At 46.3% G+C, this 13514-nt stretch overlaps 1 protein-coding gene across 1 annotated transcript in view; it reads left to right on the forward strand.

The window, feature by feature from the left end:
* Positions 1–13514, forward strand: part of Fam107b (family with sequence similarity 107 member B) — a 199327-nt gene that overhangs the window by 54893 nt on the left and 130920 nt on the right. The window contains exon 2 of the mRNA XM_032884556.1: positions 12932–12989. Within this exon, the coding sequence (XP_032740447.1) occupies positions 12932–12989 (58 nt within the window). The remainder of the gene's footprint in view (positions 1–12931; positions 12990–13514) is intronic.

Genomic DNA, 13514 nt, shown 5'->3' on the forward strand with positions numbered 1-13514 from the left:
GTGCCACCACCACCCAGCTCAATCACGGCTAAGGTGCTGACACAAGACTAAATCTGAGCGGGCAAAGCTATCCTTAAATCTCTGCAGCCCTGCTGTAGGTGCCAGGGCCCTCCTTGTACAACAGTCCCACAGAGTCAGGTCTTACAAGGGTCTAGTCCCTGCAGAAGTCGCCTGTCTGTAACACACTTCCTCTTCTATTGTTTGCCCTTTCTGTGGGTTACAAAAACAAAGCCAGAAGACCTTTGCCCCAGCCACCACGCCATCTTTCCAGTCTGTGCCTGTGTGTAACCTGCAATGGTCCAACTACGGGAGGGTCCCTGCTTCCTTTTCATTATCACTGATTCTGTGGTTCAATACGTATTATGGGACGCTTCACGACAAATGAAGCGATTTGCCTGACATTCAGCTTTTCAACAACCACTTTGTTAGAAGGACGCAGATGGTGGATGCTCTCTTGTTGAACTTGAGGTGAGATTAGAACTCTGAAGAACTTCTCAGGCTAGGGATATGGCTCTGTTGGTAAGGTGCTTACCACAGACTCATAAGGATCTGAGACCAGTCCTCTAAACCCATTTAAAAGTGCCAGAAACAGCGGTGGGCACCTTAATCCCAGTTTAGGGGAGGTAGAGGATAAGAAGGGACTTGCTGACCAGATAATCTATAACCCTTCTTAGTGTACGTGTGTGTGTGTGTGTGTGTGTGTGTGTGTGTGTGTGTTACACATGCATGATTATGCAAGTATTTATGGGGAAGCACACACAGGAACACACATTCATACACACTAAGAAGGGCTATAGCTATAACCACAGATCAGTGAACTGTGGGTTCAGCAAAGAGACCCTGTGTGTACCCCCAAAAAATCAAGAGGATGGGGATTGAGGAAGACACTTGAGAATAGACTCTGGCCTCCACCTGCTCACTCCCAAACATCCCACCCTCATACACACACAGACATGTACACATAGAGAAGGACAGGGAGAGAGGACAGACAGACAGAGAGAAAACCTCTTATTCCAAGAGGCTTTCATTAAAAGATCCAAATACAGAGTCTATTTTCCAGGAAAAACCCTGTCTGTATTCCACTCTGGCCTTTGTGTCAGGCTGAAGCCCTTGCTGATCCACAGAGCCCCCGGAGCCGGCTTCCAGGTGACACGAGATGAATGTGTACCCAGCAAGCTGGCTGCTGTGCCCAGCCTTCCGGGAAGCCAGAGGAATACTGTGTTTTCTCTGTCATCGTTTTCTCTTTGCAATCAGCCTCCAAGTGGCCAGCTGGGCCCATAGTTCGCCTAAGGCCTGTGCCAGCTGGGACCATAGAGTACCTAAGGCCTGTGCTATTCATGGGACTTTGGCTGCTGGAGTTGCCAACGGAAAATGGCGATTCTGTCTGTTTCAACATCTGGGAAGGAGTGTGCGTTGTTGCTCACAGGAGAAGATGGATGCTCTGGGCAACTCCAGCAGTCTCCACACGATGCTTCAGCTGGGGATACACCAGACACAGGCTGCTGCTTTACCCTCGTCCCCACCCGACCAGCACACTTGCCACGTCTGAGTCAGAACCTCCAATGGTTTTCCTCATAGCTCACTCATACACACACTAATATACACACACATGTACACACACATACTCACATGCACACACACATATACATACTCACACATACACACATTAATACACACATATACATGTACACAGACATATATACACAGATATTTACACAATACACACACTCACATGTACACACACATTAATACACACACTCCCATATATACAAATATACACATACATACATGCATACACACATATTCACACACATACACATACTCACATGTATAAACACACTAATACTCATTCACACACACACACACACACACACACACACACACACACACACACACACACACACGAAGTAAAGTCTGGGGTCCACCTATGAAAGGAAACACAGTACTTGGTTTCTGGGCCTGAATTACTTATATAATGATTTTCAGTTCCATTGCTGTGTTTGTTGTTTATTTGTGTTTGTTTGTTCCCTGGTTAAAGTGTTCCCATTGTCCTTCTACTCACAGGCAAAAGTACCCTAATCCAGACTCCACACTGTTGCCAGACCAATCTTCAGGATGGGCAACCCTCTAGGGGCTCACCCCACTTCGCAAATGAAGTAAAAGTTTGCAGCATGGGATTCAGATACTACACAATGTACACGAGGGTTAATTCATGTGTCTTCTCCTCAGGACTCACGGCTGCTAGGGTTGTTGGTAAAGCTGTCTCTGGGTGTGCTCTGAGGGTGTCTCCTCAGTCAGTTAAGCTAGCACAATGAAACTCTCTCTGTATGCCGACATCTAATCTATAAATATATTAACTGACCTGCTTCTCTGGACAACACAAGCTCAGTATGGGTCAGCCTATTTCACTCATGCCTCCTCTATGGCCAGCGCCCAGTGCTTAGCATTGCACTGCACACCATGCATCCTTAGCTTTTTCTCACACCACCCTTTTAGCGTTCAGTGTACCTTGTACCTCCTGCTTCTGTCTGCTCACAGAGGGTCCAGTTTCCATGGTTTAACCTCAGTTTACTCCTGCCACAAAGAGCCATTAAGATTTTCTCATCTCCCAGGAAGCTAGCCACACCCTTCTCTGACCTTCCACAGCTTGTGACGTGAGTGGATGCATGTTTATGGTGACCTTACACATGCTTTGTAGTTCCAGTTGTCTGTGTCTCTGTCTTGGTCTCAGAGACACTTTCCAACCTAATTTCCTGAGAACTGACACTCTGCGTGGGGTAGACACAACAAGCCAGCAGGGATGTGAGAGGGTGGGCCACATGCTGGAGATCAGACAGGCCTGCAGCTGGTGTTATTAGTCCCAGGCTGATGATTGGCAGGCCTGGAGCTCGCATCAGGATCCAGTCTTGCTCACTCTTGCTTCTCTGAGGCTGCTGTAGTTGTGATTTAGAGCAACACCCAAAGGCCTGTGTGGTCAAGCCTTGGTCCCAGCTTGTTATGTGGTAGAATCTTTGCAAGGTGGGGCCTAGTGGGAGGTCTTCTAGCTATTGGAGACATAGCCCTGAAGAAGGTAGTGAGATCATAGCTCCTTGATTCTCTGTCATGAGGTCAATAGAACTACAGGCTTCTCCCATGAGGCACTGCCTTGTGCAACGCACCCTCCCCACCCCCAACCAAGAAATGAGGCAAATCATGGACTGAAATATCCAAAACTGTGGGCCACATGAAACCTTTCCTCTTTCTAAGTGGATGGTCTCAGGCATTTGTTACGGTAATAGAACACCAAGTACTACATGGGCCCTAACACACGCAAGGAAAAAACAGACAGGGCAGCATTTTCCTTAAGGGCTGCTACCTGGTTCAGTGTAGCACATCTCACATAAAGCGAGACGTCACAACACACATGCACATGTGAACCTAAGCACTCGAACGATTTTCCTTGAGTGTTTATAGGTGAGTGATTAAAAAATCTTGAGGACACAGGGTTGCTAAAAACCCTTTCATGATTACCTTGGCTCTGCTCACAGATTTTAGCATCATTTATTTTCCTTTTACCTAGTTAAGAATTCTCTCTCTCTCTCTCTCTCTCTCCTCTTTTTTTCTTTCTCTTCTTCCTCTAACCAGGCCTCACTATATAGCCTAGGTTGGCCTTGAACTCCCGATCCTCATACCTCAGTCTCATGAGTGCTGGGATCGTAGTCACAGGCTTCCATGCCTTGAAAAATAACCCTTTTAACTGAACCAGTGACCACTGGATTAAACAAGTGACAACAACAAAATACCCGGGTGCAAGTTCACACACATAATCCTAGTACTTGAGAAGCCGAGGTAAGAAGATTATGAATCCAAGGCCAGCCTGGACTGCATATAGCACGATTCTCATAAAACAGAACAAACAAAAATATATGTACCTCGAAAAAGACCCAGGGATCTCCTCTCAGTAGACGTCTGCACTCTAACAAATCTACCGTGATGTAAATTATTTTTCACGAGCAATTTGATTTTGTGGGGTTAAAATTCCTGTGAACATAATTATCTTTGATATCGTGATGTTAGTGTTTGAAAGGCAAATGTTGCTGTATTAAGCTGGGCCAGTGTTTGGCAAGAAGTCTATCCGTAATGATGGAGCAGTATAGAAACATCGAGGCTGAAGCAACAACAATGCAGGAGACACGTGCAAGTGCACAGATACACATAGACACAGGCAGGCAGGCAGACAGACAGACAGACAGAGACATACACACATGCACATGCACACATGCACATACACACTGCAGCAGTATTTACAATAGTCGAAGTGTGAAAGTAGTGTGGTTGTGTCCACTGCAGGAGGAATGGATCTATCATGAACTGTTAAGTGCTAGGATTCTAGAAACAGATTCTGCACGGATGAATCAGGAGGACACAGTGCTAAGTGAAATAAACCAGAACGAGAAGCAGTGTTTTCACAATCCCCCATGTGAAACCTGTGAAAAAAAACTCAAACTCAAGAGATCAAGAACAAAACAGCAGCCACTGGAATGGGAGGGTGGGGCGTGGGTCGGCAGAGACAAAGTGGCCCTGCAGGACGCACAAGGACAGAGCTGGAACATACAGTGTGATTAGTGTAGTTGTGGTCCACTAACTGTGGTAGGGATTCTTAGGAAACAAGTCTATGTTCTAATGCTCTTATCATTAAAAAGACCAAACCGAACAGTAACCCGTGAGAGGGCGGACGTGCTGAGGATGGACGCTGACTTCCTACGCTGTCGTAACCGTTTACTATTTGTACGTTGTAGCCTCCGACTGCATGGCTAACTATAGAATAACATTTGTTTATTTACATTTTATGATCTGAGCGAAATGTGTGTGTGTGTGTGTGTGTGTGTGTGTGTATGTGTGTGTGTGTGCTTACATTTGGGGAGTGGTGTTCACAAACAGGCATGTGGGGGCCAAAGGTCAATCTTGGTTGTTGTTACTCAGGCACCAGCAACAGTCTGGGGCTTTTCACCTTCCTTCCTTCCTTCCTTCCTTCCTTCCTTCCTTCCTTCCTTCCTTCCTTCCTTTCTCTTTCTCTTTCTTTCTTCCTTCTTCCCTTCCTTTCTTTCTTTTCTTTTTCTGTTTTTTAATTCCGTAAATTTTCTGATTGACCTGGAACTCACCAAGTAGCTTACGCTGACTGACCAGTAAGCCCCAGGCCTCCTCTGTTTGAGCCTCCCCAACACTGGGACTATAAAGGTGCACCTCACCCAGTTTCTTTTTCAAACTCAGTCCTTCGTGCTTACAAAGCAAGCCCATGGAGCTATCTCTCTGTGCTTAAATTTACTGAGACAATTTTAAGATTCGTTTAAATATACACAACAAAATTTGCCCGAGTCGGAGGCCAACTGGTAATTAGAATTCCACTTGCTAAAAGGTTTGGGTCACCCAGCCACTACTGGGGCTTCCTTGGGGCTCTTTAAAAGGGCAGAGGACTGTGGTGACAATTGACTGCCTCACTATGGCGTTTGTATGGCCCTCTAGAGCCCCCGAGTGATCTCTTGCATTGAATGACCCCTCGGGGTCATTTCCAGCTCTAAAATCTATAACTCTGTGAACTACTCCTATCAGTTATTGTCCATAAAAGTCGCTGGCCACATATTCTATTCTCCCTTGTCATATAATGTATCTGAGAAGTTAATTGATTCATCGAGACTCATGCAGCAAGATGACATTCATTCTGAAAGCATCCTTGGGCCGCCCTGATGTTTAGTCATATAGTTTTGGGGTAGCGGGTGCAAACCTCCGGGGTGGAAAGGTCACCGACTGAAGGCTGAGGTGCTGACACCTCATTAGCATGGCGAGGCAGCCGAACCGAGCTGTGACCTAACCAAGGCTATGTGGCCCTCTGCGGGTAGAGGGTGTGCAAGTTTCCAAGTCCCCAGACAAGGCCAGAGAAGGAAAAGCCCTGATGGTAAAGGGAGTCTGCCATTTTGCTCTGATCTCAGGGCGTTCTGGTAATGTCAGACTGTGACGTTAGTTAGCAAGGCGCTCTCCCGGTACTTGGCTCTGATGAGCTGCAGATGAGGAGGTGCCCCTCGGTATCCCATAGTGCCTTGCTCCTAACTCTGCACTGGGTCCTCTCGTGCTGTGATTGCTTTCCTTCTGAAGGAGCTTTGGGAAGACAGGGCTGTGTACCAGGTCCCCATGGTCTCTCTCATACTTGCCCAGTGGCATGTGTAAGGTTGGTGTCATATCACTGCTTGTTGTGTGCGACGAGAGAAAGGTTGACATTCGATTATAGTAAAATCCTTTCTGGATTAAAGTTTAAGGGCTTTGATGAGTTTGAACATCTGGAGCATGTTAGTGGGAAGCATCAAACCAGCAGGAAGGTGTGGGTGGAGAGGCTGATTAGACCAGGGGGAAGATGCCTTCAGCAAGGAAACTCCATTGGAGTCATTGTAAAAGAACCCTGGACACTCCTCAACCAACACTCGAATTCACTGTAAGTAACCGTTCCCTTTCTGGAAGCTCTGACAAAAGAGAAACTGAGACAAAAGGCTTGTGTCCTGTTAGGAAGATCAGAAGCAATGCCAGAATGGGCTGAACTATCAAAATCTCCTTCTGGGGCTATTGGGGTGTATGTGTGTGTGCATTGCATGCAAGCATGTGTGTGTGTGTGTGTCTGTGTGTGTGTGTGTGTGTGTGAAAGAGAAAAAGAGGCAGACAGATAGACAGAGACAAAGATAGAGACAGATATGGACACACACACACACACACACACAGAGAGAGAGAGAGAGAGAGAGAGAGAGAGAGAGAGAGAGAGAGAGAGAGAGAACATCTCTGCCTTTATGGTCTAGAAATGGCTCTGTCAGGTTCTACCCAGGAATAAGAGTTGGGCATAGCAACACTTACAGATGGAAAGAGAGTAAACTGGAAGACAGGTATATCCTCTTGGATAGACCTTTCATTAGTGTTTCAGCTCTCCTCCATAACACCACCACTGGCTTCTCCATGAGTTTCTCTAGACTTTCTATGCCCTTGGCATTGTCTGGATGCTGAGGCTAGGCCCCATACAATACATGTTTGCTGAGTGAATCCTTGTGTGTGTGTAGCTACAGAAATTCTATTCATTGTGCTGTTTTCGGTTTTGCCCTAGAGTGCCTGCGTTGCCCTGACGCCATCAGATAGATACTGACCTTCATGTTCTTTCCAAACTAGAGGTCTCGGTATGTGTCTCGTGCTTCTTCCATGGATGTGGTCTGGGGAGATCCCACAAGGTTTCACAGCCACGGTTACCTTTGTCTTTGTTACTGAGAAATGAAGCCTAAGAAAGAACAGGTTTGGCCAGGCTCACTCAGTCGTGTTGGAGGGGAAATGTGGGTCTTCTGACTCTCATTCTCCACTGTGTGACACTGTCCTTCTGTGGTGAGGTCTCAGCACTTAGGAGGCTAAGGCAGGAAGGAACTGTGAGTTTCAGGCCAGCATGGGCTATGCAAAGACTCCTCCTCCAAAACTCACTAAACTATGATACAATAAACAAAATGTTGATAAAGGTTAGCGGGACATACATGATTCATTTTATTGATGATAGTCTCAAAGATGAGTGCTATGTGCCAACTCGGGAAAACCCTTGAAATACCGTGAAGCTTTGCCAGGTGTTATGAGCACAAAACTTCTTTAATTTCCTGCAAATTCCCAAGTTATACAACATGACCATTATACAACTAAGAAAGCTATCATGGGTTGGAGAGATGGCTCAGTGGTTAAGAGCACCGACTGTTCTTCCAGAGGTCCTGAGTTCAATTCCCAACAACCACATGGTGGCTCACAACCAACTGTAATGGAATCTGATGCCCTTTTCTGGTGTCTGAAGACAGCTACAGTGTGCTTATATATATAAATAATAATTCCTTTAAAAAAGAGAGCAATCACATTAAATTACATTAATAACATTAAAAATGATATCGTCGATGCAAAAGGATGTCTCTGCAGTTAAGAGCATCTGTTGCTCCTTCACAGGACTTGGGTCGGATTCCCAGCACCATGTAAGGCCTCAGGATCCTCCACAATTCTGGTCCCGGGGGACCTGATGCCCTCTTCTCGTCTCTACAGGCCCCAGGCATGCACATGGTGCACAGCTATACATGTAGGTCAAAACACTCACACAGAAAAGAAAACAAGTCTTTCAAATTTTTAAATTAAAATACAAGATAGCATTGCCTTATAAGTTGACTTAAGAGATATTCCTTGCAAGGCCCTTGTGTGTCGGGGTATCCAGCATCGCGGATACTTTAGTCGGCATTGGAGAATCTTAATTAAGGATGTCTTCCCCCAGATGAATTCAGATCATACTGAACTCATTCATGTAGACAATTTACAAATGGTCCTTCCTACCAACTGAAGCTTGGGACATGTACTTGGGGGCCAGACCTGCAGTCTGAACTTCACCACAGGTTCATAAGAGCTGGGACAGTTCAGGTTTAAAGAAAAAAAAAATCACCACAAAGTTCCTATTTCCTCTGGAAGAGTCTGCAGGAAACCAAACGCTGTTGTTTTGGGTGTCACTGCTTATGGCTGTGACTCCTGCTGACAGATATAACTCCAGCTTCTGCAAATGACAGGGCTTACAGTGAGCTCTGAATGGGTGAGTGGGCGGGGTGTGGAACGCAGTAGTCTTCGATCATCTCTCAGATTCTTAGGAGAGCCTGGAGGGAATGCTTACCCCGGAGAAGTTTGAGGCAGCTGGCAATACCTCTTTGCCTTACTTTCTGAAGCCTCTGTGCTGACTTCGAGGGAACGCAGGGATCAATAGCGATCTCTGTCAGTTGCCTCGCTGTTGTGCCAAATGCCTGAGAGAAGTGGTTTAAAGGCCAGAGGGTTCGCTTTGGCTCCTGGTGTGCTAGCTCTGTTGCTGTTGGGCTGTGGTAAGACCAGACATCCTGGTGGCAGGTGTGTAATAGAAGAGCTCACCTCATGGTGGCCAGGAAGAGGGGGGTAGGCAGGACACACCCTCAGTGCCGCATGCCCTCTGGTCTGTTTACGTTTCCACACTTGCCGATAATGCCACCAAATCACGAACCCATCGGTGCATTGATGCACTGATGAGATCGCACCCACATGTTTCTATTAGCTCTTAATGATGAGGTCAACCGGCCTGGGACTAAATCTCCACATGGGCAGCACTAATTGAACCCAGTTGGTTATAAAAAGAACGTGTAGTTGGGAAGATGATGTGGTAGGGGGTCTAGGAGGAACTGGAAGATGGGTAGGAGGTAGATATAATCTAAGTACATTGTTTACACACATAAAATTCTCAAAGAATAAATAGTATGTATATGTATGTGTATATGTATACGATGTATATGTATATGTATATGATGTATATGATGTATATGTATATGATGTATATGTATATGATGTATATGTATATGATGTATATGTATATGATGTATGTATATGATGTATATGTATATGATGTATATGTATGATGTGGATGTAGATATAGATGTATGGTGTATATGTATGATGTGGATGTAGATATAGATGTATGGTGTAGGTGTATGATGAAGATGTAGATGATGTAGATGTATGATGTATGATGTGTAGGGTTGGTGTCATGATGCTGCTTTGGTCTCTTGTTCACTGCAGCATTCACCTGTCTAGCTGACTGGCACCAGGGATTCATTTGTATTTACTAGGGTTACACACACACACACACACACACACACACACACACATCCTCACTTTGCTTTTACATGGGCTCTGGGGATTCAAACTCAGGCCCTCACCTTTGCACAGCAGACACTTTATTCTTGGAGCTATCTCCCCTGCCCTGGCTACTTTTCATTAACTCTGAGGGATCACGTGACTATTCTACCAATGACAGCCGAGTTCAATAGATTGGTGAACCTTGGCCTGAGTCAACAGGGGAGCCACAGGATCCACAGCCTCTTCAGAGCTGTACTGGATCCCTTAAGGAGGGAATCGGGACACACAATGACCACCAGGCAGCAAAAACAGCCGACATTCCTCCCATTGGGCTGTTGTCATTTCACGGTAGCATTCCTGGGAAAATCAGTGACTGGCACACTCAGGAGACAAGATGCACGAGTATAGAGCCTTCTTCCTCTGAATAGAGCATCATCTACACTACCGAAGAGGGATGCTTGTTTAATTTATGCTGAGCTGCAAGACAAGAGGGCTGCAGTCCTCTCTCCCTCTCCTGATTCTCGTGGGCTTAGCAATTTTCTTTAAAGAGAAGCTGGGGTGGAGCATTTATGATGATATAATAAGCGTGTTTGGTGGGAAGCAAAAAGGCTATGTTGGTTCATGTTCCTGAAAGTCAGAGCGATAAAAAGCGAGCAGCCTAGCCAGGCAGAGGGGGCACCACGCCTGTCATCCCAGCACTCAGGAGACAGAGGCAAGTGGATCTCTGAGTTCAATGCCAGCCTGGGGGGGGGGGGGAGGGAGGGAGAGAGAGAGAGAGAGAGAGAGAGAGAGAGAGAGAGAGAGAGAGAGAGAGCAGTCTCACTGGCACTAATTGAAAAAGGATTGTCTCATCGATGAAATGACTTTGCTTGGATAATTTTAGCATCTTGGAAGAGGTTTTTTTCCCCGTGGCTGTAATCATAACTCCTCTTGTTTTTATTATGTGCAATTCTGTCGGGCCTTGGGAAACCAGAATTCATATGCTGTGTGGAGCTGCTGTGCATTGGTGGGGTTGTATTGTATAATTTGCACGCCATTTGCTGTATTGTCAGTTCAAACCCTTTACGGGGAGATAAAGGCAAGTCGTTCCGTTCAGATTTCTTACAACACATACATTTGAAGTAGCTGGGTGGGGATCTTGTATACTGAAGTTACCCATTCAATGCTCTTCTGTGGGGTTTTAAAGTTGGGCCAACGGAGGAATCTGGTCTCCAGTGAGGACCCTTTGGAGATGGGTCCAGTGGGCCCAGGACTGTTGCCATAAAAAAGTAATCGATTCTTGGGGCCAGGAAGATGCCTCAGCGGGGAAAGCATGAGGACCTGAGTTCAGATCCCCAGCAGCCACATAAAAAGAGTTGAGTCCAACAGTGCATGCCTTATACCTCAGCACTGGGAAGGCAGAGGCAGGAGGATGTCTGGGATGTTGTTGTCTAGTCTTGCTGACGTGGTGATCTCCAGGTCCACTGAGGAATCCTGCCTCAAAAGTTAAGTAGAGAGTGATACGGGAAGACATCGATGTCATCCTCTGGCCTCCTCATGCACTCACACCCGTGGGACATCATTCACACACGAACACACGCATGCCACCCCACATGTGCGTGCAATGTTTAAAACATCAGGTGTCGTGATGCCCTGCAGTGAGATACCGTCTTACCTCAGAGTGGCTGTCCATATTTTTATAATGTGGCGGAAAAGAAACTCACATGCTTGGGGTGGGAGCACAAGCTAGTTCAACTGTTACAGAGAAGAGCATGTGTGCGTCTCAAAGAGAGAAATCAAAATCAGAACTATCATGAATCACTCAACTGCTGCTTACATAGCCCAAAGAGATGGAATTAGCATATTAAAAACGTACCTGTGCAGAACTATCATGATTTATTATTCAACTGGTGGTTACATAGCCCAAAGGACAAACAAATCAGTATCTTACAGACGTACCTGCACAGCTGTGCTCGTATGACGCTAGCCTCCGTGGCTATGGAAATAGCATCAGGGCCTGTCAGTGGGTGAATGGTAAAGAAAATATAATGTTCATTAATAAGAAATGCCGTTCATCCGTAGATATAATATCCTGCCATCTGCTATAAGATAATTAGATAGGAAGTGGATACACTATGCCACATCTTCCTTCTCGTATCTGAAGCTAAAACTCCAGCTTCATGTAGAACATTGACTATTAGAGCCACAGAACGATTAGCAAGTGTGGATAAAGGGCGACTGGACTTGACTAGAACATCATCAGTAAGGAACATCATTGTAATAACCAGTACTCAGAGAAGATTGTGTATGCTCATTTCCCAGACAAAAATTCATGACTAGAACTTGGCAAAAGTATGCAGGATCAGTGCCAAGCATTAGGAAAGGTAGAGCCTAGTTGCCCCGCCCCCCGCCCCGCCCCAGTGCTGCCAGAATTACTGTCACGGAGAAACCTATGAGTCTTTCATCTAGGTAGCTGGTACCTTAAGTCTGAGGGACCCATGGCTTGTACTGCTCTAAGGATGCTATTCAAAGACCCTCTGCTGTGGACAGCACCCAGAGATTAGAACCCTCAAAGTTTCTACTCAACATCTGTCCTTCATCTAAAGACTCAAGCCCTGGAGCTGGGGCGATGGTGCAGTTGTTACTGCGCTTGCTGGCTATAAGCACGAACTAAGTTTGAGCCACAGAAACTACAGAAAACAGCCGGTGTGGAGAATGCGCTTGTCTGGTTCTGGGGAGGTGGAGATGTGCAGATCCCTGGGGTTTGTTGACCAGCAGCCTAGCCCAGTCAGCAAGCTCCGGGTCCAGAAAGAGATGCTTCATCAAAAAGCAAGGTTTATCTCCAGAAGAACAGTATCCAAGGTTGGCCTTTGGCCTCCTTGAACACCCACCCACACAAGTACATGCACATCAGCGGCACCCAGACACATAAACACAAACATAGGTGCGTAGAGATACACAGACACACAGGAACACACACAGTCCAAACTCGGCTCTCACCTCTTCCCCACTTTTTTTTTTTGAGATAGGATCTCTCTGTGTAGTCCTGGTTGTCCTAGAGCTTACTAGGTAGGTCAGATTGGCCTTGAACTCCCAAAGATCCTGCCTGCCGGGATTAAAGGCGTACGCCACCATGCTGGGCCCAGACCTCCATTACTTAGGACTTGGTTTAAATGTTTCTGCTTTCTTCTGCATATGAATTCAGATGTACAAAAGCATGCCGCTGTAAGTTAACGCTTACCTTCACATTCTCTCTGCTTTTGTTTCTGGGGCTGGAATCTAGGAAGAAGAATCCCATCAAGAGCCCCAGGGTCCTGAGCTGGAGCAGAAGATGCTATCAGGTAGAGTACAGCTGCTTGCTGGATGCTGTTCCTTACGGCTGGGCTCGGCTCTGTCAAAAGATTTGCAGATGACAGAGGCAAATGTCCCTGTTCCAGGTGACTGCAAAGAAGGCTAGAAGTGTTGCTGGAGATGAGGTCCAGGCAGAACATCTGGGCCATCCCACTGTGCTACAAAAATAGCCCGTTCCCTTCCTCGTTCTCTTTCTTGATAACAATTATGGATGGGGCGACACTTGGAAGGGAGATGGTGGTGATGATGGTGGTAGTGTGGGTGGTGATGAAGAAGGATTTCTGAGACAGAAATAAAGGAGTCTGTGAGATCCAGAGGGAAAGAAGGGCGCCGGGAAAGCAAGGCCCTCTAAAGCAACATGATTGATGCTTGTATGAGCTTGTATGATGCAGCATGCACAGGGGCTGCACAGGTCTGCACCAGGTCCTCTGTGTATACGCTACAGCCTAGTGTTTCCTATGGGATCCCTGAGTGTGGGAACGAGTGGATCACTCTTGGGATCTTTTCCTTTTCTT

Source organism: Rattus rattus, chromosome 14 (genome assembly GCF_011064425.1).
Source record: "Rattus rattus isolate New Zealand chromosome 14, Rrattus_CSIRO_v1, whole genome shotgun sequence".
NCBI lineage: Eukaryota > Metazoa > Chordata > Mammalia > Rodentia > Muridae > Rattus > Rattus rattus.